A 27,826-nucleotide genomic window follows, 5' to 3' on the forward strand; every position below is an offset into this window, starting at 1 on the left:
AGAATTTTTTAGGATAGATGCTTTGAAAACATTAATACAAATCAGGAGTTAAAAACAGGCATGTTCTTTGATTATACTTGAATTACTGAGCTTTTTAATTAATATTGCTTTTTCTGCAATGCATGCAAAGTCCTAAAATGTTCAGTTGAGTGAAAATTTTTTTGAATTTCACAAAGGATTCTTTTCTTTTGAGGATGGATGTTAATTTAATTTCCTTGGAAGTGTTAACAAGAGACTTTTAAAATGATGAAATAGACAAAGCAGTATTTTAAAATATATAAGATGTTATGTGCATATGAAGTTCCCAAACTTTAATTCTTGAGTTCCTAAAGTTCTTTAGTAAGTCATTTTTTGGAACTCAATTTATTTTCCAGTAGAAACTATACTTTAAGTGATTTGTAATGCCCACCAAACTTTTAACCATGTGATACTGATTATTTCTCTGACATTACTATGTTTTTCATCCACTTCTTCCTTCCCTTAGTTTCACTTCCTTATTTCCTTTTCTTTATGTTTTTCTTGGACTGTAGTGGAAAGATCAAGATCAAGAGTTTTGGGGCCATGAACTTAGAAACTAGACAGTTTAAGATTTGGAAAGAAGTTCTACCACTTACTGCTTAAGTGTCTTGAATTTTCTTATCTTCTTGATCATCAGTTTCTTTATTTTGTCTTAAGGATTGAAGAGAAAATATACTGAAGCATTTACTGTGGGACAAATACATACTTAAATGATTCTTCTACTTCCTGCCCTTCTTTCTACCCTCCTTCCTCCTTTCAGCCACCATTTGGAAAATAGTACTTGTGAAAATATGTTTCATAGTTATTGTTAAACAGGCAAGTAAGGATGCATATGGGCTCTCTTTATACGTACTCTGATAGTCACAGAACATCACAAGAAGAAAATGTATCCCGAGATGCTTCTTAACCATTCATCTACTCAGTGAACCAGCTGATATTTATAGAGGTCTTCTCCCTGCTAGTCATTGTGATTGATACACAGTAGCTTTACAACAAGAATCAAATGTGTCAACCTAGGAAATATTTGTCTCTGTGAGGGCAGGTTAGATATTCTGATATGCTGCTTAGTCTAATCCCAATGTCTGTAACTAAGACAAGTCCATTTGTATTTGATTTTATTCATGATATTTCTTGACCAATTGACCTCAAATGTAAAAACCACTGATTGACCCTGGAAATCTGTTTCAAGTCAGTGATCAAGTGCCCCCTAGTGTGCGTGTGGACATAAGAAACTGAGGTCTTGATTTTCATTGGTCTGTTGAAATTCAAATACAGTTGACACCTTGCTCAGTGTAACCCACAGTTTTGTTAGTGATAAAGTTAAAGAGATAAAAAAATATACAGGCTTATTTCTACACTGTGGTTGCTAAGAGCTTTTCCAGCTATCACCCTCCAGGAAACTTCAAGCAGAAAGACATCAATTTCTTAGCACTTTTGTTGTCTTTTTTATGGTATGCATGTGATTTCACTAGTGACCTAACGTAGGATTTCTGTGCAGTAGGCATCACTAACATCTTGAAAGTACATGTAATAGAGTTTTGCTTTAAAAGTTGCACTTTGAAAGATTTTTCTTCCACGACTTTCTTAAAACTAAAATTTTTGCTTGAATTGCTACTAGAGTTAGAAAAATCGTATACAAGTTTTTGATCCTACCCCTGAATATATTAGTAAAATTGAACATGATGCCAGTGATGCCTCAAGCCTGAGAAGACTCTATGTGTATATTGTCAGACTGTTGCCCTGAAATAATACCTGCCTTAAAATCTGTCATAGTCTGTGCTCTTCCCTTTACAAGTATTATCCTAAGTAATCCTCCTGTCTTCTCGATGAGATGGGTATTATATGCTGCAACTGCAGCTCAGGAGAATTTAGCAACTCTCCCAAGGTTATGCAGCCCATGACCGACAAACTGTTGATCTATGGAGAAGTCACATATAACCTCTGTGGCATTAAGTGTGCTCATTAAAAGTAAAACTTTTACTAGCATGTTAAGGTGCTGGTTTGTGTCCTGTTTTTATTTGCATGCTGGTGGTTAAAAACATTTCTCAGTCATTTCTGGGTCCTCTGAGTTACCTAGTTATTTACTTTGCTCACTTAACTTTGGTTTTATAGTTTTTATCATCAGTCTGTGTGAATGTTTTGTATATTAGGTGTACTTAACCTCTCAGTATTTTCCTAGTTTGCCCTTAAACTTTGCCTGTGCTGCTGTTGTTGCTTTAAGACGTATTTATTTATCTATTTATTTGTTGAGTTGGCTGCACTGGGTCTCAGTTGCATTTGACATCTAGTTCCCTGTGCTGTGCTTAGTCTGTCCGTTGTGTCCGACTCTTTGCAACCCCATGGACTGTAGCCCGCCAGGCTCCTCTGTCCATGGCCAGAGATCAAATCCAGGCCCCCTGCATTGGGAGCTTGGAGTCTTAGCCACTGGACCATCAGGGAAGTCCCCAACTTGTGCTGTTTTTTGATGAAGTAAATTTAAAATCTTTATATATTAGATCCCTGTTAATTGAGTTAAGAACATTATATAAATTGGGGATTTTTTGGTATAATGTATAAGAATGAGGATCTATATTTTCTTTTTTTTCATAGCTCATTTCTTAATATATGAATTGCTAATATGTATCACTGCAGCTAAGGATTTTTTTCTTTTTACCCTCAACAATTATTGAGATAAACCAAGGACATATTTCATAAACCTTTTCTGTGTATAAAAATGCAGATATTAATGAACCTAATCTGTCTTCTAAAGGTTTAAAAACAGCTGTCCCTATTTATATTAATAGAAATACTTGATTCTGTGAGATTTGGTACTGTATTGTGAAATGTAAAAGACATTGCTCTTTTATCCTTCTTATTTTTTAAGTGTTCTGTAGTTGGGCAGGTGTGAGTTCTTGCAGTGATCTTAGCAGAAAACCAGTGCCATAGTTGGAACAATGAGGAGCTCTGTTTTTGCCTCCTGAATGATAAAAATCAATGCAGTAGGGTGGGGAGGAATGACTTTTAACTTGATCTTTTAAAGTATTTATCACTTTTACCTTGTGGAAATTAATGATTATGGCAATTAATGTATCCAGATTTGTTAACCCACCAATTTATTATTTTGTTTAATAAGTCTCTTGAGTGCCTACCAGATGCCAGAGCTATGCTAGGTAGTGTGGTGTAGACATGAATAAGAATCATACAGCCTGTGGGTTACAGATGAACAGGTGGTATAAATTGGTACATGAAGCTAGATATACAGGTATAGTACAAAAAGAAAAATGAGAAGGATATGCAAAGAAATAAGCTTTTCAAGGTTTGTTTGTCTATTTGATTCATATCACTGTTGATAAAGTAGCACTTATGCTTTCCAAGGATATAAGATTTCTTAATTTATCTGTCATCATTTATAAATAACAAAGTAATAAAGATACAATTCATTTCTATAGAATGACAGTGAAACATTAATTATGTAAAATGCTTGTTGGTAATGAAAATTTTTTCACATCTCAGTGATCAGACAAATAAGAAGAGGAAATAATATGCTACTATTTAGAATATCACTGTATTAATCAACCCTGCATCATAAACTAAACTAATATTAATAAATTGAAATTACATGCCGATATTTGCCATAATCAAGCCCATGTTGACTTGGTTTAAATTGCAAAAGTATGTTTTTTTCAAAGAGAGAGAATATCCTATAATACACTTCCTGATTGGAGTAGGAAAAGGATGACATATCAAGGCCCAAATTGTTTATTTTTTCCACCTCTTGGTTATCTTTTCCATTGTATAGAATATCAAGTGTTCTTAAAAGGCAAGATTAATAAGTGGTCAGGAGACTCTGAAGAGACTATTATGTTTGAATCTAAATTCTGTCATTTTCTAGCCGTGTGCCAGTTGCTTAACCACTCAATGCCTCCGTGTTGCCATCTGTAAGATAAGGGCATGTTGAGGATTAAGGTACGTGAAATGCTTAAACAGTGCAGGAATGGAGGAAGCACATCATGATGCTGTGGGTGCCGTTGCAGAGGCAGCAGTGGCTGTGGCGGCTTCTGTGGCTTCAGTTTCTCCTCCTTTTCTTATTATTCTATTTTCATTTTTATCACTATGGAAAACATCTTCCAAGAGTTTCTAAAGGCACCTTTGTTTTTTGTCTGTTAGATAACACTGTACATGTGCCCTGAAATTACCCCAGGATAGAAATACACTGAGAAACAGTCCCAAAGCTGCAAAGAATTTACTGTCATTTCTGGGGTTGACTCCCTTCTGTTTTTCAGAACTATTCACTGCCTAAAAGCAGCACCTAAAAAGCTATGATAGATGGGCTGTAATTTTTTCAAGTTAATATTATGCTGGGATAAATATGTGTAAAACGCAGCCCTGTTTTTATTTTATTTTGTCTTTTTACTTTGTGTTGGGGTATAGCTGATTACCAATGCTGTGATAGTTTCAGGAGAGCAGCAAAGGGACTCAGCCGTACATATACAGGTATCCCTTCTCCCCCAAACCCCCCTGCCATCCAGGTTACCACATGACAACTTGTTTTTATATAATCAACATAGAGCTGAAGATCAAAATGAAGTGAGCACATTTTCATAGCTTAATTGCAGTAAAAATAAACACCTCTACTGACTCATTTTAGGAGAAGTTGGATTCTTTTTTTTTTTTTTTGATTTATTATTCAGTTAACTTTCACATGTCTGATCATAACAGAAACTTTAAGATATGCTAATTGCTGGGTCAGAGAGTATGCTTGCTTTAAATTTGCATAAATATTGCCAACTTGCACACCGAAGAGGTTGTTCAGAATTAAATTTGAGGATCCTCCCCCCCACACTACTCCTTCCCAGCATAGTCACCTCCAGGCCCTCGGAGAATCCATGCTGCAGAGAGCCTCAGGTGTCAGTGCGTCTCTCTGAGGTACATTATAGCAGAAAACGGCAGAGAACACTGACTCAGTGCCTCCTTCCCACCCACCCCTCCCAAACACACTAAATTGTCTTCCTTGGTGTATCTTTGTATTTTATCCAGAGTTACCACAAGGAACTGAAACATGAGAAGGGCTTCCATATTTATAGAGTAACAGCTGTTGAAGAATTGCCCTCCTGCTGGTTAGTGCCCCCTAAAACATGCTCCATCTCAGAAACATCTTTTAGAATTTAGTGTTAGGAAACATTGTCTTCCCTCAAAGATCTAGTTTTCTTCCTGAGACTGCAAATGCATGATTTTTAGAACAACTTTACTGAGTTAAAATTACAAACACTTCGCCTATTTAAAGTTTACATTTCAATTGTGTTTAGCATATCCACAGGGTTGTGCAACCGTGCATGCTAAGTTGCTGCAGTCTGCTCGACTGTTTGCAACCCCATGGATTGTAGCCCGCTCTCTGCTGGAGAAGGGAAAGGCTACCCACTCCAGTATTTTTGGGCTTCTCTTGTGGCTCAGCTGGTAAACAATACACCTGCAGTGTGGGAGACCTGGTTTTTATGCCTGGGTTGGGAAGATACCCTGAAGGGGAAAGGCCACCGACTTCAGTATTCTGACCTGGAGAATTCCATGGACCATATAGTCCATGATGTCAAAAACAGTCAGACAGGACTGAACGACTTTCACTTTCACTTTCAGGCTCCTCTGTTCCTGGGATTCCCCAGGCAAAGGTACTGGAGTGGGTTGCCATTTCCTCCTCCAAGGGATCTTCCCAACCCAGGGATCGAACCCAAGTCTCTTCTGTCTCCTGCATTGGCAGGCAGGTTCTTTACCATCAGAGCCAGCTGGGGCAGGAGATGGGGTGCAACCATAACTACAGTCAATTTTAGAATATTTTCATCACCCCTCACTAAAAAACCTATACCCTTTATCAATCACTCCCCACATACCTTTAATCGTTTCAACCTTCCACCAGCATTAGACAATCATTAGTCTACTTTATAGATTTGCCTATTCTGGGCATTTTAGATATACCTCAAATCATATGATAAGTCATATAATAAACTAACCAAACTGATCACATGGATCACAGCCTTGTCTAATTGATTGAAACTGAGCCATGCAGTGTTGGGCCACCCAAGTTGGATAAGTCATGGTAAAGAGTTCTGACAAAATGTCGTCCAATGGAGAAGGGAATGGCAGACCACTTCAGCATTCTTGCCTTGAGAACCCAATGAACAGTATGAAAAGGCAAAGAGATATGACACTGAAAGATGAACTCTCCAGGTCAGTAGGTGGCCAATATGCTACTGGAGAAGAGGGAAGAAATAACTCCAGAAGGAATGAAGAGGCTGAGCCAAAGTGCAAACAGTGCACAGTTGTGGAAGTGTCTGGCTGTGAAAGTACAGTCTAATGCCATGTGAAGTGAAGTGAAAGTTGCTCAGTCATGTCCATCTCTTTGCGACCCTATGGACTCTATAGTCCTTGGAATTCTCCAGGCCAGAATACTGGAGTGGCCAGTCATTCCCTTCTCCAGGGTATCTTCCCAACCTAGGATAGAACCCAGATCTCCCACATTGCAGCCAGATTCTTTACCAACTGAGCCACCAGGGAAGCCCAAGAATACTGGAGTGGGTAGCCTGTTCCTTCTCCAGCAGATCTTCCTGACCCAGGAATCAAACTGGGGTCTCCTGCATGGCAGGCATATTCTTTACCAGCTGAGCTACTAGGGAAGTAAAGTCTGATGCCATAAAGAACAATACTGCATACGAACCTGGAACTTTAGGTCCGTGAATCAAGGTAAATTGGAACTGGTCAAACAGGAGATGGCAGGAGTGAACATTGACATTTTAGGAATCAGTGAACTAAATTGGACCAGAATGGGTGAATTTAATTAAGAGGACAGTTATATCTACTACTGTGGGCAATAATCCCTTGAAAGAAATGGAGTAGCCCTCATAGTCAACAGAAGAGTCCAAAATGCAGTACTTGGGTGCAATCTCAAAAATGACAGAATAATCTCTGTTAATTTCCAAGGCAAACCATTCAGTATCACAGTAATCCAAGTCTATGCCCCAACCACTAATGCTGAAGAAGCTGAAGTTAAACAATTCTATGAAGGACCTATAAGACTTGTAGAATTAACACCAAAAAAAAGATGTCCTTTTCATCATAAGGGACTGGATTGCAGAAGTAGGCAGTCAAGAGATACCTGGAATAACAGACAAGTTTGGTCTTGAAGTACAAAATGAAGCAGAGCAAAAGCTAACAGAGTTTTGCCAAGAGACCACACTGGTCATAGCAAACACCCTCTTTCAACAACACAAGAGACTATTCTACACATGGACATCACTACATGGTCAATAGTGAAATCAGAGTGATTATATTCTTTGCAGCCAAAGGTGGAGAAGCTCTATACAGTCAGCAAAAACAAGACTGGGAGCTGGCTGTGGCTCAGATCATGAACTCCTTATTGCAAAATTCAGACTGAAACTGAAGAAAGTAGGGAAAACCACTAGGCCATTCAGGTATGACCCAAATCAAGTCCCGTAAGTTATACAGTGGAAGTGACAAAGAGATTCAAGGGATTAGACCTTATAGAGTGCCTGAAGAACTATGGATGGAGGTTCCTAACATTGTATAGGAGGTATTGGATCAAAACCATCCCCAAGAAAAAGAAGTGCATAAAGGCAAAATGGTTGTCTGAGGAGGCCTTACACATAGATGAGAAAAGAAGAGAAGCGAAAGGCAAAGGAGAAAAGGAAAGATATACCCATCTAAATGCAGGGTTCCAAAAAATAGCAAGGAGAGGTAAGAAAGCCTTCCTGAGTGAACAGTACAAAGCAATAGAGGAAAACAATAGAATGGGAAAGAGTAGAGATCTCTTCAGAAAAATTAGAGATACCAAGGGAACATTTCATGCAAAGAGGGCACAATAAAGGACAGAAGCAGTATGAACCTAACAGAAGTAGAAGAGATTAAGAAGAGCTGGTAAGAACACACAGAAGAACTATACAAAAAAGATCTTCATGACCCAGATAACCACAATGATGTGATCACTCACCTAGAGCCAGACATCTCGGAGTGCGAAGTCAAGTGGGCCTTAGGAAGCATCACTACGAACAAAGCTAGTGGATGTGATGGAATTCCAGCTGAGCTATTTCAAATCCTAAAAGATGATGCTGTGCACTCAGTATGCCAGCAAATTTAGAAAACTCAGCAACAGGACTGGTAAAGGTCAGTTTTCATTCCAATCCTGAAGAAAGACAATGCCAAAGAATGTTCAAACAACTGCACTCATCTCACATGTTAGCAAAGTAATGCTCAAAATTCTCTAAGCCAGGCTTCAACAGTAAGTGAACCGAGCACTTCCAGATGTTCAAACTGGTTTTAGAAAAGGCAGAGGAACCAGAGATCAAATTGCCAACATCCGTTGGATCATAGAAAAAGCAAGGGAATTCCAGAAAAACATTTACTACTGCTTCATTGTGTATGCTAAAGCCTTTGTGCGGCTCACAACAGACTGTGGAAAATTCTATAAGAGATGGAAATACCAGACCACCTTACCTGCATCCTGAGAAACCTGTATGCAGGTCAAGGAGCAACAGTTAGAACCAGACATGGAACAACGGACTATTTCCAAATTAGGAAAGGAGTACGTCAAGGTTCTATATTGTCACCATGATTATTTAATTTATATGCAGAGCACATCATGTGAAATGCTGAGCTGGATGAAGTACAAGCTGGAATCAAGATTGCCAGGCGAAATGTCAATAACCTCAGATAAGCAGATAACATCACCCTTATGGCAGAAAGCACAAAGGATCTAAAGAACCTCCTGATGAAAGTGAAAGAGGAGAGTGAAAAAATGGCTTAAAACTCAACATTCAAAAAACAAAGATCATGCATCCGGTCCCATCACTTCATGGCAAATAGATGGGGAAACAATGGAAACAGTGACTTTATTTTCTTGGTCTCCAAAATCACTGTAGATGACTGTAGGTGACTGCAGCCATGAAATTAAAAGACGCTTGCTCCTTGGAAGAAAAGCTATGACCAACCTAGACAGCATGTTAAAAATCAGAGACATTACTCTGCCAGCAAAGGTCCATATAGTCAAAGCTATGGTTTTTCCAGTAGTCATGTATGGATGTGAGGGTTGAAGCGTAACAAAGGCTGAGTGCCGAAGAATTGATGCTTTTGAACTGTGGTGTTGGAGAAGACTCTTGAGAGTCCCTTGGACTGCAAGGGGATGAAACTAGTCAATCCTCAAGGAAATTAGTCCTGAATATTAATTGGAAGGACTGATACTGAAACTGAATTGAAGCTCCAGTACTTTTGCCACCTGATGCAAAGAGCCAACTCATTAGAAAAGACCCTTATGCTGGGAAAGACTGAAGGCAGGAAGATAAGAGGACGACAGAAGATGAGAAGGTTCAACGGCATCACCAACTAAATGGACATGAGTTTGAACCAGCTCCAGGAGAGCCTGGTGTGCTGCAATCCATGGGGTCACAAAGAGTCATACATGACTGAGTGAATGAACAACAAATCATGTAATGTATGGCCTTTACTGCAAACTTTTTTCATTTATCCTGTTTTCAAGTTTCATCCATGCAGTAACACTTTTTCTCCACCACCCCCCCCCCCCACCTCTTTTTGCCCATGCCATGTGATGCAGGATCTTAGTTCCCAGACCAGGGATGAAACCCGTGCCCCCTGAAGTGCAAGTGCAAAGTCCTAACTACTGGACCACCAGGGAATTCCCACACTTTGTTCTTTTATGGCAGAATAACATTCCAATGTATGGGTAGACCGCTTTTGATGTATCCATTCATCAACTGATGGTCATTTGGGTTGTTTATACTTTTTGGCTATTGTGAATAATGCTGCTATAAACTTTCATGAATGAGTTATTGTTTGACATATGTTTTCATCTCCCTTTCATTTCCTACCCTGATTCCTAGGGGTAGAATTACTGAGTCATATAGTAACTCTATGTTTAACATTTGGAGCACTCCTAAACTATTTTGCAAAGTAGGTATACCATTTTGGCTTGCAACCAGCAGTGTATAAGGGTTCCAACTTCTCTGGGTCCTCCCCAACCCTTATTCTTGTCTCTTTTTTTGGTGTTAGTTGTCCTAATGGGTATGAGGTATTACCTCATTGTGGTGTTGATAAGCATTTCCCCAGTGACTAATATCTTCAGAGCATCTTTTCGTATGTTTACTTGTAAATCTTCTTTGGAGAGATGTCTATTCAGATACTGTAGCCATTTTAAAATTAGGTTATTTGTCTTTTTATTGTTAAGTTGTAAGGGTTCTTTGTATGTTCAAAATACAGGTCACTTACAAGTTATGTGGTTTTCAGATGTTTTCTCCCATTCTTTGGGCTGTCATTTTACTTTCTTGATGGTATTCTTTGAGACACAACAGCTTACAATTTTGACAAAGTCCAGTTTATCTCATTTTTTCTTTGTTACATATGTTTTGATGTAATTTTATCTAATACAAAGTCACAAAGATTTACTCATATTTTTTTCTAACAATTTTCTACTTTTAGCTCTTACTTTTAACTTTTTAATCTAATTTGCCTTTATTTTTGTAGTTTGTGTAAAGAGGTCCAATTTCATTCTTTTGCTTTTATATATTCCCTTTCCTAGTACTTTGTGTGGGGGACAAAACTATTCTTTCCCTACTGAATTGTTTTGGCCCCCTTGTCAAAAATTAGTTGACTGTAATATAAGGGTTTATTTCTGGACTCTTGTCTATTCCACTGATCTCTTATCTTTATGGCAGTACCACATTGTTTTAATTACTGTAGCTTCTACCTTTCATTCTGGATGCCTTTTGTTACTTTTTCTTGCCTTATTTCTGTGACTAGAACTTCCAGTATAAAGTTGAATAGAAGTGGCAAGAGCAGACATCATTGTCTTGATTCCTGATCTTTGGGGCAAAGCATTCTTTTACCATTGAGTATGACACTAGTGATTGGATTTTTCATAGATGCCTTTTTATCAGGTTGAGGAAGTTCCTGTCTATCCCTAGTTTGCTGAACACTTTTTACCATGATGAAAGGATGTTGAATTTTGTCAAGTATTTTCTGTGTCTACTGAGATTGTCATGTAGTTTTTTATCCTTTGTTCAGGTGATATGGGGAGTTGCAATAACTGATTTAGGGATGTTAAGCCATTCTTAGATTTGTAGGGTAAGTCCCATTTGGTCATGGTATGTAATAATTTTTGTATGTTACTGGGTTTGATTTGCTAGTGTTTTTGTTGAGTAGTTTTGTGTCTATATTCAGAAAAGATTTTGATTTGTGATTTTCTTTCCTTGTGGTGTCTTTGATTTCTGTTTTAGGGTAATACTGGCCTCTTAGAATGAGTTGGAAAGTGTCCGTCTACTGGTTTTTGTAAAATTTTATGAAAGATTGGTTTTAATTCTTCTAACTCTTCAGTAGAATTCATCAGTGAAGTCACATGATCCTGGACGTTTTTTGTGTGAAAAGTTTCAGTCACTAGTTGTTATACATCTGTTCATATTTTCTTTTCCTCCTTGAATCAGTTTTGGTAGTGTGTGCATTTCTAGGAATTTGCCCATGTCATCTAAGTTGGCATACATTTTTTTGAGAATATTCTCTTGGAATCCTTAAGATCAGTAGTAATGTTCCTAGTTTCATTCCCGAGTAAGTAATTTAAGTCTTTTTTTTTTTTTTCTTGGTTAGTCTATCTAAAGGTTTGTCAACTTTTGCGTTTTTCAAGAATCTGTTTGGTTTCATTTATACTATACTCCTCTTGCGTGCTTTTGTTTAGTTAGCTCTTTTTCGTCTGTTGTCTTAATATGAAATATCACTTATTGACTTGAGAGTCTTCTGTTTTAATATATACATTTATAGCTATGAATTCCCCTTTGAGCATTGCTTTACCTAAATCCCCTAAAGTTTGTATGTTGTGTCTTCTTTTTCAATCATCATCAGAAAGTACATTAGGAAGTATTTCCTAATTTCTCTTTTCTTTTCCAACCCATTGGTTATTTAGGAATGTATGGTTTAATTTTAGTTTGTGAATTTCTGAGACTTCTTTCTATTATTGATTTCTAATTTTATTCTTTTGTGGTTGAAGTATATACTTTGTATGATTTAAATCCTATTATATTTACTGAAGCTTATTTTATGGTCTGGTATGTGAAAGATGTTGCTTGCATATTGAGAAGGATATATATTCTGCTCTTGTTTAATGGAGTGTTCTATAAACACCTGTTAGGTCTAGTTGGTTTACAGTGTTGTGTAGATACATTATTGATCTAGTCATTTCCCTTCTTTTTTTTCAGCTGATGAATTAATTAGTCCTAAAGATATTGATCCTGTTCAGCGTTTTGTCTCACTACAGAATCAACGAAATGTGAGCATGAGGTTTTCCAATCAGGTAAAGAGATTTTATTTCATGATTTAGACTCATCCAGACATTTAAAGCTTAATTAAAGAATAAATTTTATTCTAAATGGGTTTTTATTGTTCCTTCTGAGAGCAAGGCATTTCTCTGTTCTGGTTAGTTAAGATTTACTTGTGGTAAAGGTTATTTGTTAATAAGAAAGTATGAGTCGGATGTGTCTGACAAAATGCCTCACAGGTAAACATTTTCACCTTCACAGTGGTTGACTTTAAGGTATCAAATGTCTGAGAAGATTTATGTGTGGGCAGCATTCAGACAGATGAGATGGCACTGTTACATGAATGGCCCCCCACCCCGTGCTTGTGTCTCTGTGATAGGACTAAGTGAGGGACAGAGCTGATCTTAGTACTTGGTGACATGTCAGGGAAAGGAATAGTTAATTTTTTTTTCTTTTTAACATTTAATAGCTATAGATTCAGACTGTGTTGTGTCAACAAAATAAGTGTTTGCAGGATCAGCAAGATTGATGTTGACTTGAGCATACCCTCAAGTATTAAATGATACCAGTAATGAGGACTGTTAAATTGAAAATGTTGTGTGGATTGTTGAAACTGCCTGAGGAGAAAGGGAATGAACCTGAGTATGTGCCTGGGATTCCAAGTAGTTAAAATGTATTTAATAAGAATAGCATCATCAGTAACAGGAAATATGCTTACAAAATAAGCATTATAAAATGCTCCTTTTACTTTAAAAATATATGTATAATACATAAACATGCACATATAAATGCTTGTTTTAATGAGAGAAAGGGAAAGCTAGCCAGCCTCATTAGTAGGTTCTATCACACTATTTCTCTGCTTCTTTTGCTGGTCCTCAACAAAACATCTAGTTACTATGAGTGGTTTATGGATGAAAAACTTTGTGAGAGACTTTTAAGTAAATGTTAAGATATTCTCAGGAACATAAAGATGCCTGTGTTAATGTGTGATAGAGATTTTATGCTGGTCTATTAGTTCCCATATAAGGAAGAGATTTAGCCTTTGTCTTTATTTACCACTCGTCTCACTGCAGTACAAGTGTACATTCTGGACATATTTGAGACATGCAATTTACCTGAAGAAATGGGAAAGTGGGAATGTATTTTACTTCATATTGCCTAGTGCTGTGACTCTGAGCCATTTTAAGACTAGTATGTTTCATTTACATAGTGTGTATGACCCACTTCTAGGGTGATGAAATCTCAAGTTCTTTTTTAGAATATAAAGTGACCTGTTGGTCACAAATTGAGGTATGGGGGCAGAAACCAGATTACATCAAAGCATACAGCTAACATAATGAATAGTTAAAATATTTACTACGTGCTTGCCACATATGAGGGCTGTGGGTTATGTATAATTTTTTACATACAATATACTTGCAACTGTCTCTCCCATTCAAGAAGTCAGGGTACACGTGAGTGAGAGTGAATCTTATAGAGCATTTACTCTAGGTGTACTTTTTATATGGAAATCATTTATGCCTCCCATGTGGAGCTACATCCTATCTAAGAGCCTTGTTCTAGGGCCAGGACAGAGGCTTCTCTCTTGCAGCCGAGTGGGGATTATATCTGTGCAGCGTTCTATAGTTTCTGACAGGGAGATCATAGGAAGGGCTGGCAGCAGAGAATTGGTGGGAGGTGTTATTGCTTTACCCTACTAGGAGCTTGGTTGTAGTAGTATATAAAATAGTGAGGTGCATTTGCCACTTTCTCAGCTGTTTAAGCAGTACCCAAGACATAGCATGCTCATATACATTGTTGGGACTAGCTGGCTTGGCTTGATGAAATATGAAAGTCAGACATGGCTCTCTACCTGAAATGCTGGTGTCAGTGGCCTTTCAATCATAATTGACTAAGTCAGATCCCGGAATTAACTGATCTGGGGGAATTGATCTTGCCAAATGTCAGAAACATATGTAGAGTAGTAAAGTTCAGGCATTTCTCAGAAACAAGAGACATCTCCTGGCAACCCACTCCAGTATTCTTGCCTAGGAAATCCCATGGACATGGGAGTCTGGTGGGCTACAGTCCATGGGATCACAAAAGAGTCAGAGTCAGACATGACTAAAACAACCCAAATGGTTAAACAACAGGTGAATGGTTAAAGAAATATTATATATCCATACAACAAAATACTAATCAGAAACAAAAAATTGTGAACTACTTATTTAAGTAATATGGTTAAATCATCTCCTAGACACAAGAGTACATACTCCATGATTACATTTATGGGAAGTACTAGAACAAGCAACACTACACTTAGATATTAAAAGTCAGAAGAGTGGTTATCTTCCAATGGGGAAGGGGAGTGGCTGACTGAAAAGAAGTATAACGAACCTTTCTAGGGTAGTGGAAATATTCTAACCATTGATCTGGGTGGTGGTTATAGAGGTATATATATGTGTCAAAACTTATCCAACAATACACTTAACATCTGTGCCTTTACTATATGTAAATTATATACCAATAAAAAGTCTGTTTAATTCTTTATATTAAATATCTGTTAATAAAGTAGAAGTATTACAAGGGCTTAAAATGCCTCTTCTCCAGAGTATCTAAGAAGTGTTCCACCTCATGAGAAGCAGAGATATAAAAAAAGCTAGAGTTTCTCCTGTACAGTTTGAATCCAGTGTTTTGATTTCATTTTAAATGATTAAATCTTATGTAGTTAAATTTCCCTTAAAGAGCCTCCAAGAGATCATTCTCCATTTTCTGATTTAAAAAATTAAATCTTGGGAAATCTTATTAAAAAAGAGAGAGAGAGACATCTCCGACTTCAAAGGAAGCTGTGTTAGGGGTCCTCATGACCAGTCTTTGCCCCAGTGATTCACTGGAAGGACTGTCAGGAGTCAGAAGCTGTTACACTCACAGTTTATTATTAGGTTGGTGAAAAAGTAATTGCAGTTTTGGACTGTGAATTTTAAATCATTACACCTGGGCTCAAATACATCTTTGTTAATCAAAATAGGAACCATTATAATCAACACATTTTTGCCAGTGAGAGATAAGTTTGTCTATTCTTGTAGCATAAAAATCTGTGCTTCAGGATTTGACAAACTCTTTCCAAGAGTTCTCCTTCCAAGATGTTGTTGAGATGCTTGAAGAAGTGGTCGTCAGTTGATGACAGGTCAGGTGAATATGGTGGATGCGACAAAATTTCTTAGCCGAGTTCATTCAAGTTTTGCAGCATTGGTTGTGCACTGTGCAGTCAGGCATTGTTGTGGAGAAGAATTGGACCCCTTCAGTTAACCAGTACTGGCTGCAGGCTTTGCAGTTTTTGAGCAATGCTCAATTTGCTGAGCATACTTCTCAGATGTACTGGTTTCACTGGGATTCAGAAAGCTATAGTGGATCAGATGGGCAGCAGACCACCAGATAGTGACCATGACCTTCTTTTGGTGCAAGTTTGGCTTTGGGAAGTGCTTTGGAGCTTCGTCTCAGTCCAATCACTGAGCTGGGTTTTGCTGGTTGTCATATAAAATCCGCTTTTCATTGCACATCACAAACTGATTGAAAAATGGTTCATTATTGTTGAACAGAATACGAGAAGGCCATACTTCAACAATTTTTTTGATTTGATGTCAGCTCATGAGGCACCCCCACTTATTGAGGTTTTTAACTTTCCGATTTGCTTCAAATGCCAAATGACTGTAGAATGGTCAACGCTGGTCAATTTCTCCTACAGTTGTAAGAGGATCAGCTTCAGTGATCCTCTCAATTTGTCATTGTGAACTTCTGATGGCTGGCCACTGTGGTCCTCATCTTTAAGGATCACCTTTGCAAAACTTCTTGAACCTCCACTGCGTTGTACATTTGTTAGCAGTTGCTGTGAGTTGTGTCTACTGCTTTACAACCCCTTTTGAACTTGAAGGAGAAAATCACTTGAATTTGCTTTTTGTCTAACATTATTTCCCTAGTCTAAAATAAATATAAAATAAGCTGAAAGTAATGACATTAACAAAAAAAAAGCAAGAAATGCACATTAAAATGATGTATAACATAACCACATTTATTTTAGAATGTATTCCAATATCAAATGGCAAATTTCAATAACGCAGAATGACAATTACCGATAGCTTACTGTGAACGACGTTGATATTGGATTCTTGATCTCCAAAGAAGAGGATTTAGCTTCAGGTCGGACATAGACATCAGAAGGGGGACAGAGAGCACCCCCTCACTAGTCTTAGCAAGGGAGCTATATACTTTTTCATTTGGTGATTAAGAATAAATCAGAAGAATGTCTCAAGGTTGTACCCACTCCCACAATAAAGATTTTAAGATAACAGGATTAGTCAGAAGGTTCTTAAGAGGGAGAAACATGTCCTTGAGCAGGATACATTGTTGTTATGTAATCATTGGTACAGAATTTAGGGAAAAACATACCCTTGAGCAAAATGAGTTGTTTTGTTTTGTAATCATCAGCTCTGGGCTTAAAGAACAAAATGTTTTATGTGACTAAGACAAGGAATGTAGAAAAAAAGAAGTTTGTCCTTTTCTCCTCCTAGAGGGCCGGTACCCCCTTCCTCCTCCTCTTTGGGGACCCTGGACTCCTTATCAACCTACCTAAGAATGAACTCTTTCATTAATTTTGCACCAACCTAATATAACAAAAAAAAGGATAGAATGGATAAAATTAGTGAAGACACACAAGTCAAGTCTGAGAAAACCAGGCACAAGCTTCCAAATGGTCTCTCCCAGTGGAGTCATGTGAGACATAGTTACCAAGGGAGGATGTGTGACAACATATGCGAAGTATTACAGACCAGGAAATCTTGCTCAGACTTGAGTGTCCAGGGTTTTTATTTTAGGGATCAGTCATATAAGCTTGTAGCACCTGTATGATTGCCTTCAGTTATTTAAGCTCTAGTTACCCCTCAGAGAAGAAGCAGATATTCTCTGTAAATCACAGTATTACCATTAACTATCTAGACAAACTAGTACAGTATGGCCCAAGGCCTTTGGCATGCAAAAACTCTCTTCTCTGACAGAAACTTATAAGAAGCCAGAAAACTCATCCTGAAAGCATGCCTTTCTTGGGAACTTTCAGGATTTAGACAACCCAGGCCTTCTGGACCAGCTTATTCCTTCACAGGAGGTTATGGCAGAAGGAAATTTTCCAGAATCCAGAGAGAAGGGAGTAGGCTAGAACTTTAGAAAGGTCCCTCCTTCAAGTATATGTGGGACTATTGGCACATTATAAATCCAAAACATTGAGGAGTGAATTGAGAGCTGTTGATTTTATTAACATTACTCTTAGCAAATTAATTTGAGGAAAAGAGAATTGCTTTTGTAGCTGGGATTAAAATTGAGGTTGGGAAACTGTGGTATCATTTGGGTTGAACCTCCTCATTGCTCACCCACTAGTTAGAAATTGCTGTTTTCTCTTGATGTTACTTGAAGAATAAAATACCATTATATAAATAAAGTTTTTTTGTTGTTCAATTGCCAAGTCATGTCCAACTCTTTGTGACCCCATGGAATGCAGCCTGTCAGGGTTCCCTTTCCCTTACCATCTCCTGGAGTTTGTTCAAAGTCATGTCCATTCAATCGGTGATGCCGTCCAACCATCTCATTCTCTATTGCCCTCTTCTCCTCCTGCCTTCAATCTTTCCCAGCATCAGCATTTTTTCAGTGAGTTGGCTCTTCACATATGGTGGCCAAAGTATTGGAGCTTTAGCATCAGTCCTTCCAACAAGTATTCAGAGTTGATTTCCTTAGGATTCACTGGTTTCATCTTCTTGCTGTCCAAGGGACTCTTAAGAGTCTTCTTCAGCACCACAGTTCAAATGCATCAATTCTTCAGTGCTCTACCTTCTTTATGGTCCAGCTCTCACATCTGTACATGACTACTGGAAAGACCATAGCCTTGACTATATGGACCTTTGTCAGCAAAGTGGTGTCTTTGCTTTTTAATGTGCTGTCTAGGTTTGTCATATCTTCCCTGCCAAGAAGCAATCACCTTTTAATTTCATGGCTTCAGTCACCATCTGCAGTGATTTTAGAGCCCAAGAAGAGGAATTCTATCACTGCTTCCACCTTTTTCTCTTCTATTTGCCATGAATGGGTCCAGGCGCGATGATCTTAGTTTTTGTTTGAGTTTTAAGCCGACTTTTCACTCTCCTCTTTCACCCTCACCAAGAGGCTCTTCAGTTTCTGCCGTTAAAGTGGTATCATCAGCATATCTGAGATTGTTGATATTTCTTCCAGCAATCTTAATTTCAGCTTTAGAGGAGCAGAAAAAAGCATTGTGAACAGTAGCAGATACACTTAATAGTATTGTGAGATTTTGACCAAAAGAAAACATAACAAGAAAAGCTTTGCAGACTTTAGAATATAAGTTCCTGGAGATCAGAGGCCATGTTTTATTCATTTCTGTAGCTTCAGTATCTGTCATAGTACCCTGACACCTGGTATATAGGAAGTTCTCAGTGTTTAACTTGAATGTTTGTGTGTGCTTAAAGTTGTATGTGAGAGGAAGGTATGTCACGGGAAATAGTGGACTTATGCAAATATCTACATCTATTTCTTTAATCCTGACCTCTTTCCTGCTATCTAAACTTTATGTTTTAACTACCTGGTGGTCATCTCTTCACAGATCTAGTAGTAAAACTCACCATTTCCGGGTGTGTACTTAACTCCGACTTGTTGAGTTATATACATTGAATGTATATCTTTTTGTATGTCAATTGTATCTCAGTAAAGTAGTTAAAAAAAAAAAGAAACCCAACATTTATGATGCCAAATTTATCTTCTTTGTATTCATAGTCCTTGTCTTGGATCAGGACTGTCTTCTTGTGCCAGTAGCTCTTATTTTCAGGTGGTTATCATATTGGCTTTGCCTTCACAGAAGCATCTCCATTTGTTTCTTCATAATTATTCCCACTGCCGTGTATCACTCAGACCTCATTACTACTCACCGTCATGGTTTTAGTAATCTCTGTCTGTCTTTAATCTCTCTTCCTGTTTACTCTCTGTGCTTGAGAACACAGGATCTTATAAAGTTTGAGTTCATTTATCTCATTTCCTGAAAACCTTCCATGACACGCTGTTGCCTACAGGGTAGAGTCTAAATTCCATATCCTCACATGGTCACTTCATTTCCTTGTTTTTCACTTCTATCTTGCAATTTCTGCAAATGTCTCCCAACCATCCCTGTCCTGCAGTCCCAGATGACTTGCTGATCTACTGTTCACCCACTCCCAGGCCTCCACTCTTGGAGCAACCTTCACCCTGAAACCCTGGCCTCTCACACAGAACCCTTTACAATCCAAGCCCTGTACAGTCTCTTCCTTTGTCCACATGTGAAAGTGACATAGATGCATTTTGTAAAAAGTGAACTAATACAGAAGATATCACCATGCAGTTGTGTTATGTTTGGGAATATTAACCAGTTCACAATTTCCCCATTTCCAGAATTTTTTTTTTTAAAAACAAAACCAGATCGATTTTCACCTCTGACTCTAAATATCTGAACAATGTAAATATAACCCTTAGAAAAAGTCATGTGCTTATTTCAACTTCTACTGTTTCATTGCATTGTTCTTTCCTTTCTGAATGTCCCTACCTTCTTCTGTAATTCTCTTTCTGTTTGCACAGCTTTCTGTAGACATTATTTACGAGTAGGTCTTTTAGCAAATTCCTTAGTTTTCCTTTGTCTGATAATGTCTATTTCCCTTTCATTTCTGAAGGATACTTTCATTATATGCAAGATTCCTGATTGACGGTTGTCTTCTTTAATTCAGTAAGAATTATTGTGTACTTCCTCTGGCCTCCATAGTTTCAGTTGAGAAGTGAAATGAAGTGAAAGTCGCTCAGTCATGTCCAACTCTTTGCAACCCCATGGACTAGTCCATGAAATTCTCCAGGCCAGAATACTGGAGTGGGTAGCCTTTCCCTTCTCCAGGGAATCTTCCCAACCCAGGGATCGAACCCAGGTCTCCTGCATTGCAGGCGAATACTTTACCAACTGAGCCACAAGGGAAGCTGTTGAGAAATCCCTTGCCAATTCAAATTTGTGTTCTTTTACAGATAATATTCCATTTCTCTTGGACTAAGTATACTTATGCCCCTGGGTGGAAGGCCAGGATATAACTAACTCAGCTGATGCAGTTGTCATCAACTCAGATGTATCAGCTCACTTGCTGGTTTCTAGGTGTGGATCAGGGGTTTGGTAGTTTTGTCACAGCTGTGAAGCTGCTTCTGTAGCCTGCTCAAAACTCCATGCTGGTGTCCTAGTTGTGGAGAGAGGGTTGGGATGGTCCTTGGAGCTTTACTGCTGCTATCATGGATGAATTGGACTGCCCACTAAAACCTAATTTGTGGAGCAGGGGTCATGACAGTTCACTGGGGCTTCTTTGCTGATGCTATTGGTCATACTGGCCCATCAAGTGCGCTGGTTGTAAAGCAGAGATTAGGTAGGTCCACCAGGGCTTTGATGCTGCTGGTGAAGTCAGAATGGCCAACTGATAACCCTCAAGTAGAGGAGCCAGAGTTGGATCTTTCCACTTGGTCACTGTTGGTCACAGAACAAGGACTGGTTCTTGTTTCCCAGTCCTTCAGACAGAGAGAAGACACTTTTATTGCTTTTGTGTTTATGTTTTTGGTCTCTGCTTGTTGGTTATTTCAGGGTGCAGGCCTGTCCAGTGCTCAGCCCAAAGTGTTTTGGATCTTAGGAATCTCACCACTTTGCCTTTCTTCAGGTCCTGAGGTTGGTTCTTAGCCAGCCAAGTCTGCTGCCTTCTTTCCAGCTCTCAGAGCTCTTGACTCATTATCCATTGGATTATATTCAGGGTAAATAATGAAAAGCTATATGAGTCTTGTTCCTTCTTACCCCTTTTTTCATGGATAATTTATCTTCATAAGTCTTTCTGTGAAAAAAAATTAGAGTTAAGATTAGTTCTGTTCCTTAGTCTTTTTCTGTAGAATAATTTTAAAAAAATACTTGCTATCATTTATTGAACAACAACAACTGAACAATGTTTTAATTATTTTATTTATTTATTTTTATTTTTGGCTGCACTGAGTCTTTGTTGCTATGTACAGGCTCTCCCTAGCTGCAGCCAGTTGGCACTACTCTTCATTGTAGTTCACTGGCTTCTCATTGTGGAGGCTTCTGTTATTGTGGAGCACAGGCTCTAGGGCGTGAGGGCTCAGTATTTGTGAATTGCAGGAGCTAGAGCACAGGCTCAGTAGCTGTGGCACACAGGCTTAATTCCTCCACGGTGTATGGGATCTTCCAGAACCAGGGATCGAGCACATGTCCCTTGCAATGGCAATGTCCCTTGCATTGGCAGGCTGATTTGTTACCACTGAACCACCAGGGATGTCCTGAACATTTATTTTTAATAAAAGCTTTATTGAGATAAAATTTACATTTTATATACTTAACTAATTTAAAGTGTACAATTCAATGGATTTTAGTATATTCATCACAATAAATTTTAGAATATTTTCATGACTCTAGTCACTCTCCACTTTCTTCAACCTTCTCTCTCTCCCTATCCCAACCCTAGGCAACAGCGAATCCAGTGAATATGGATTTTCCTATTCTGGGTATATCATATCAGTTCAGTTCAATTCAGTCCCTCAGTTGTGTCCAACTCTTTGTGACACCATGAATCGCAGCACGCCAGACCTCCCTGTCCATCAACAACTCCCAGAGTCCACCCAAACCCATGTCCATTTAGTCGGTGATGCCATCCAACCATCTCCTCCTCTGTCGTCCCCTTCTCCTCCTGCCCTCAATCTTTCCCAGCATCAGGGTCTTTTCCAGTGGGTCAGCTCTTCTCATCAGATGGCCAAAGTATTAGAGTTTCAGCTTCCACATCAGTCCTTCCAATGAATGCCCAGGACTCATCTCCTTTAGGATGGACTGGTTGGATCTCCTTGTAGTCCAGGGGACTCTCAAGAGTCTTCTCCAACATCACAGTTCAAAAGCATCAATTCTTCAGTGTTCAGCTTTCTTTATAGTCCAACTGTCACATCCATACATGACCACTGGAAAAACCAGAGCCTTGACTAGATGGACCTTTGTTGGCAAAGTAATGTCCCTGCTTTTTAATATGCTGTCTAGGTTGGTCATAACTTTCCTTCCAAGGAGTAAGCATCTTTTAATTTCATGGCTGCAGTCACCATCTGCAGTGATTTTGGAGCCCCAAAAAATAAAGTCTGACACTGTTTCCACTGTCTCCCCATCTATTTGCCATGAAGTGATAGGACCGGATGCCATGATCTTAGTTTTCTGAATGTTGAGCTTTAAGCCAACTTTTTCACTCTCTTCTTTTACTTTCATCAAGAGGCTCTTTAGTTCTTCTTCACTTTCTGCCATAAGGGTGGTGTCATCTGCATATCTGAGGTTATTGATATTTCTCCCAGCAATCGATTCCAGCTTGTGCTTCCTCCAGCCCAGCGTTTCTCATGATGTACTCTGCATATAAGTTAAATAAGCAGGGTGACAATATACAGCCTTGACGTACTCCTTTTCCTATTTGGAACCAGTCGGTTGGTCCATGTCCAGTGCTAACTGTTGCTTCCTGACCTGCATATAGGTTTCTCAAGAGGCAGGTCAGGTGGTCTGGTATTACCATCTCTTACGGAATTTTCTACAATTTATTGTGATCCACACAGTCAAAGGCTTTGGCATAGTCAATAAAGCAGAAATAGATGTTTTTCTGGAACTCTCTTGCTTTTTCGATGATCCAGCGGATGTAGACAATTTGATCTCTGGTTCCTCTGCCTTTTCTAAAACCAGCTTGAACATCTGGAAGTTCACAGTTCACATATTCCTGAAGCCTGGCTTGGAGAATTTTAAGCATTACTTTACTAGCGTGTGAGATAAGTGCAATTGTGTGGTAGTTTGAGCATTCTTTGGCATTGCCTTTCTTTGGGACTGGAATGAAAACTGACCTTTTCCAGTCCTGTGGCCACTGCTAAGTTTTCCAAATTTGCTGGCATATTGAGTGCAGCATTTCCACAGCATCATCTTTCAGGATTTGAAAAAGCTCAACTGGAATTCCATCACCTCCCCTAGCTTTGTTCATAGTGATGCTTCCTAAGGTATTCATTTAAATGATTTCATATAATGTGTGGTATTTTGTGACTGAGTTTTTTCACTCCACATAATGTATTCTAAGTTCATAGAAAATATTGTTATAATGTGTATAAGTATTTCAGTCCTTTCTGTGGCCAAATAACATTTCATTCTGTGTATTTACCTCCCTTTATTTATCCATTCATCTGTTGATGGACATTTGGGTTGTTCCCACTTTCTGATTACTTCAACTAATGCTGCCATGAAATTTGGTACACAAAGTTGTGTGTGACTTGTTTTCATTTTTCTTGGTTATAACAGAATTGTTGAGTTCTTTGATAATTCTATGCTTAAGATTTTGAGAACTGTAGGCTGTTTTTCAAAGTGATTGCACCATTTTAAACTTCTACTGGCAGTGTATGAGGGTTCTAATTTCTCTACATTCTTGTCACAACTTATTGTTATCTTTTTTGTTATAGTCTTCTAGTGTGTAAAATGTGGTTTTGATTTGCATTTCCCTAGTTACTCTAGTTACTAAAGCCGTTGAGCATCTTTTTATGTGTTTTTGGGGGAATGTGTATATGTATCTGTTTGGGCAAGTGTCTCAAGATATTGTGGTCATTTTCAAGTTGGGTTCTTTGTCTTTTTATTATTGTGTTGTAATATTTCTTTATGTGTTCTGCATATGAGTTCCTTCTATTATTTGCAAATATTTCCTCCCATTTGGTGAACTACTATTCCAGCTTCTTGATGGTGTCATTCGAAGCACAGACAATTTCCACTTTGATAGTCTGATTTATGTTTTTTATTTTTTGGTTGCTATGCTTTTGGTATCATATATAAGAAACCATTGTCTAATCCAGGATCACAAAGATTTATGCCTGTGTTTTCTTCCATGAATTCTATAGGTTTAGCTCTTATATTTAGACCTCTGATTCATTTTGAGTTAGTGGTAGGCATTCAACTCCATTCTTTGTATGAGGATATCCAGTTGTTAGAGCACCATTTGTTGAATTTCCTAACTGACCTTTTTCTTTTTTATTATTATGGTAAAACATGCATTACATGGTATTCAACAATTTAACCAGTCGTAAGTGTACAATTCAGTGGCATTAAATTTGCAGTGTTGTGTAACCATCACTGCTATCTGTACCCAAAACTTTTTCATCATCTCCAACAAAAACTCTGTACCCTTTAAACAATGACTCTCTCTACTCCCCTCCCTCTAGCTCCTGGTAACCTCTATTCTACTTTCTGTCTTTATGAATCTGTCTCTTCAAAATACCTCATATAAGTAGAACCATGCAATATTTGTCTTTCTATGTCTAGCGAATTTCTAGACGTAATACCCAAGGTAATTTTTGTGCTGTATTGATGTAGTGTTTTGCTTTCTTCCTGTTGATTATTTTTCACATACCTGGTGATCCTCCTTTGTTCAGTTGTATATCAGGTGATAGATGGTCTGATTATTCTCAGTGTATTAAGTGGTCTGCCCACCATCCCTCAATCCCAGCAGGAGGTGAGAAAGAGTTTTGTCTCTTGGGGTCTTGGTGGGGAATAAACATGCCCCTTATCATCCTTGCCAAATGGGGCCAAGACTGGAAGCATTAACTCATCCCAGCCAGTTTGTTCAGTATATTAAGAGAACAAGTATTTGAGAGTTCACTGCCAATGTAGGGGACACAGGTTTGATCCCTGGTCCAGGAAGATCCCACATGCTGCAGAGCAGCTAAGCCTGTGCATTGCAACTATTGAGCCTGCCACGCTGCAGCTACTAAAGCTCACATGTCTAGAAACCATGCTCCCCAACAAGGGAAGCCACTGCAATGAGAAACCCTCACACTACAATAAAGAGTAGCCTCCACTTGCCACAACTAGAGAAAGCCCATGTGCAGCAATGAAGATCCAATGCAGCCAAAAATAAATAAATAAAAGATAATGTAAAATATTTAAAAAGAGAGAGAGGAACTTCATTTTATTACTGACAGTGGTTCTTGTGTGTGGCCTCAGGCTAGCCACTGTGGCCTTTAATCAGTTCTCTGTCATGCCCCACTTCCCCCATCATCCCTCCATTATATTTGCAACCCAAGTGCCGCTCCGGAACCCCTGTATTTGGTGGATCAGCTCCCACACCTCTGGCAGCTGTATGGTGATGCTCTAAGTTTGGCAATACAGGCTTCCTCTGCTTTGCTTTCTTCATTAATGCACTTCTATTTGCCATTTTTTACACTAGAAATGTGCTGAAATGTCTTATTTTTTTCCCCCTTTTCTCTTTATTTCTATGGCTTTAGTCTTTTATGTTTATTTTTAGCATCTATATGGTTATTTCTGTGGGGTCTGCAGAGGAATAAGAATTCAGTGTAAGTGCTCACGCCACTGTCTAGAACTAGAAGCCTCACTTCCCATGCTAGTTTCTCATTGTTTCTCTTAAGTATCTTTTTCTCCAGCCATACTTTGTGCTTCTTCAGATCTTGGCTGATGAACCTAACACTGGGATTTGAGCAGAGTAGTTGTTCATTGAACAGTTGTGATAGCCCCAAGTAGATGCAAACCAAGTAAATTAAATACCAGAACTTTCCAACTTGGTAAAGAAACGTGTGAAAGAGAATAATTTAGACCAAACTGTTAATCTGTTCTTTTTTTCTTGTAGCTAGAGTAACAGTGCCTGCCTTGCTTACCCCTACTTTCCTATGTCACGTTTGATTTGGAAAAGATAAATTATGCAAAAGATCATATTATCTAATCATCCTGTAAATTACTCCCTGAAAATAATTTGACTCTTTTGTGACCATATGGACGGCCAGCCTCCTCTGCCCATGAGATTTCCCAAGCAAGAATACTGGAGTGGGTTGCCATTTCCTTCTCCATGTTTTAACATTTGTCATGTTATTGTAGTTGTTGGTTTACATGCCTGCCTCTCTGGCAGGGGTCCTCGTAGTAGGGAATGTGTCTTTTTCTTCTTTGTCTTCTACTAGAAGGTTTGGTATTTGGTATTTGACAGGGCTAGGGAAAGGAAATGAGAGAAACAGAAAACCACTACTGATTTTTGTGTCTAATGATTATAGGCATTGCACAAACTGTTTTATATGTATTATGTCAGAGTTTAATGCTTTTCTAAATAAATATTATTATACCCATTTTATAGATTGATAGTGTAAGTCTCAGAAAGGTTTGGTAATTTTTCCAAGGCTGTGCCGTTGTCAGGTGGCAGAACCAAAACAAAGCTGTAAACTGAAGAAGGAAAAGTGAAAGGGATGTCAAGCATGGAAGCAGTGGTTTTGTAATGGTATGAAGGAGTTAACAGAGGAAATATTTTGCTTCCTGAACAACCTAGCTTAATACCACATGACAGAAAACTCATTTCACCTGTGCTGTTGGACACTGAGAGGCTTGTGGAAATGATCTGAAAAATTAAGTGGAAAGATGTTATATCTGTGCAAAATGTATGTTGAGATTGATAATATATATCATTTATCATGTTTAAAAGGTGTAATTGTCACTTTCTTCTTCCCTGTTAGTACTGGGATGAGACCAAGTCCACAAGTCTAACAGTAATTTTATTAGTGAGTTCCTTCTTCCTTATCGAAAGGAAAGTAATTTTCAGAGATTATAAGCTACTTTATTTGAGAGTTTACCCTCCCTTATTTCACCCTGACTTGTTCCTGTTAGGGGGGGTCCATCATTTTTTTGTTGCCTAGGTAATTCTGGTGCCAACTCTCTGCTGATTAGCTATGAATGAGACTTAGACTGTTCACACTGTGGAGCCTGTAACAGTGTTAACATGAGAAAAGTTGCTTGGAGACTGTTTCAAACCTTTGCTACTCATTCACATTTGGAAGAAACTGTAAGCAGCTGACTGTGTACATTTCACAGATTCATTGTGTTCTACATTGTGGTTTTCCACTGGCGATAAGGTAACACTAAAAGGACATCCTTTTATAGCAGCTGGGGGCTTTCTGGAGTTCTGTAGCAAATGGGCTTTATTTTGAAGTATGTGTTATACTAATCAACATACAGAAGACTCCTGGTTCAATAGGAAAGCAAACATAATATCTTTCTAAATGTTTTCAGGATTCAATCTGAAACTAGCATGTTTAACAGGCAATAGAATAAGAGCAGCCAAGAATTGGTTTTCTTTTCATTTTTAAAGCAATTTGCAAAAAATTGAACTTGTTTCTTGAAATAGATACTGAGTACAGTAGAAATTTTACATAAATAAGCCATTCTACTATCAAAGGAAGAGTCACAGAAAAAAAACACTGTGATCTGAAAATACTATTTTAATATTGAAGAGTATAAATAGTAGAGATTTCATAGAAACATGGTAGTGGAGATACCAGCCCATAATGAAAAGTTACAGTGTTGCTGTTGCACATGGCTCACGTAGGAACTGAAACTCTGAGAGCAGTCAGTGTTGAAAGATCAGGGTCCCGGTACT

General features: G+C 38.4%; 1 protein-coding gene across 4 annotated transcripts in view; it reads left to right on the forward strand.

Moving 5' to 3' along the window:
• The window catches only part of PHKB (phosphorylase kinase regulatory subunit beta), a 218,252-nt gene that overhangs the window by 119,222 nt on the left and 71,204 nt on the right, over positions 1-27,826 (forward strand). For all 4 annotated transcript variants that reach the window (XM_061138445.1, XM_061138447.1, XM_061138444.1 and 1 more), the window contains one exon: positions 12,258-12,352. In XM_061138445.1, coding sequence (XP_060994428.1) covers positions 12,258-12,352 — 95 coding nt within the window. The remainder of the gene's footprint in view (positions 1-12,257; positions 12,353-27,826) is intronic.

Source organism: Dama dama, chromosome 4 (genome assembly GCF_033118175.1).
Source record: "Dama dama isolate Ldn47 chromosome 4, ASM3311817v1, whole genome shotgun sequence".
Taxonomy (NCBI): Eukaryota; Metazoa; Chordata; class Mammalia; order Artiodactyla; family Cervidae; genus Dama; species Dama dama.